This window comes from Malus domestica, chromosome 07 (assembly GCF_042453785.1).
Source record: "Malus domestica chromosome 07, GDT2T_hap1".
Taxonomy (NCBI): domain Eukaryota; kingdom Viridiplantae; phylum Streptophyta; class Magnoliopsida; order Rosales; family Rosaceae; genus Malus; species Malus domestica.
In genome coordinates, this window is record NC_091667.1 from 13,105,210 (window position 1) to 13,106,389 (window position 1,180).

At 35.9% G+C, this 1,180-nt stretch overlaps 1 protein-coding gene across 1 annotated transcript; it reads left to right on the top strand.

The window, feature by feature from the left end:
* Nucleotides 1-324: 324 nt before the first annotated feature.
* Nucleotides 325-935, top strand: LOC108173685 (uncharacterized). The gene is made up of 2 exons (XM_017333229.1): nt 325-346; nt 445-935. The coding sequence occupies exons 1-2, from the start codon at nt 325-327 to the stop codon at nt 933-935; spliced, it is 513 nt and encodes a 170-aa protein (XP_017188718.1).
* Nucleotides 936-1,180: the final 245 nt, after the last annotated feature.

Consider the following 1,180-nt stretch of genomic DNA (forward strand, 5'->3'; position numbering starts at 1 on the left):
CTGTATGATATCATTCTGGTGTTGATACTGATGATTTTAAGTACTGTTGTCATTTGATTACATTGCATCTTCCACAAAAGTGTTAGATTCAATCTTAAGTTCTTATGATTACAATTAAGAATACTTAAAATAGAGGTTCATAATACTATCAAGTTGAACAAATTTCTAAAGAAATTTATATATACTGGGATCATTATGGACTGATGCACAGTGAATGATGAATGTCATGTAATGGTGTATTTCTTCTTGCCTAAAGGTGTAGTCATACATACAAACCATGATATTTATATTTGGCTATGCAAACTTTGAAAATTATAAACTTATATGAACAGTTTCTTACCCGAAGGTGTGACTGGTTTCATATGTTTTAGTGTAACAAGACAATTAAGACATGTTCTTGCTTACAAAACTTATGATTTTCAAACCAAATGTATTTACATGCAGGTTTCAATATGCTCAATCTTGTTAACATTGAGAAATTGAATGGCACCAACTTCAAAACTTGGAAGCAACTGATTGAAATGAATCTGGGAATGCTTGAGTTTAACATAGCTTTTAAGTCCCCTCAACCATCTGCCTTGGTTGATAACAACACTCCTCAAGAGAGAGATCATTTTGCAAGATGGGAGAAGGCAAATCAGATGTCTCTTCTCATTATGCAGAATGCAATGGAAGAGCATAACCGAGGTGGCATTACAAGTTGTGATTTAGCCAAGGATTATTTGGCAATGAACAAGGAGAAGTACAATAGGTCAGATAAGGCTGAAGTGGGGGTACATCTTTCTGCACTTATCAATAGCAAGTTCGATGGTTCAAGAAGTGTGCGTGAACATTTGTTGAAAATGGTGAATCTCTCTAACAAACTAAATGCCATGGAGATTGGTATCACTAACCAATTTCTAGTGCACATGGCCTTGTACTCTTTGCCTGGTTAATATGATCAAATCAAGGTGAACTATAACACTCAAAAAGGAACTTGGAATGTTAATGAGTTGATTGCTATATGTTGCCAAGAGGAAGACAGACTGAAATATCCAAAACCGAGAAAATGGAATTGGTCAACCTTGCCAACACTGCAAAAGGAAAGGGAAAGCAGATCATGCCTACCAAAAATGATAATTATAAGGGGACCAAGCCATTTAACCCTCGGAGCACAGCAGCATCCGCATTTGGTTCCAAG

What these genes read in the sequence shown, in the direction of transcription:
- LOC108173685 (XM_017333229.1), top strand. Translation starts at nt 325, where the DNA reads ATGAACAGTTTCTTACCCGAAG. An exon ending in GAACAGTTTCTTACCCGAAG is followed by an intron (nt 347 to 444) that starts GTGTGACTGGTT and finishes ATTTACATGCAG; the next exon opens with GTTTCAATATGCTCAATCTT.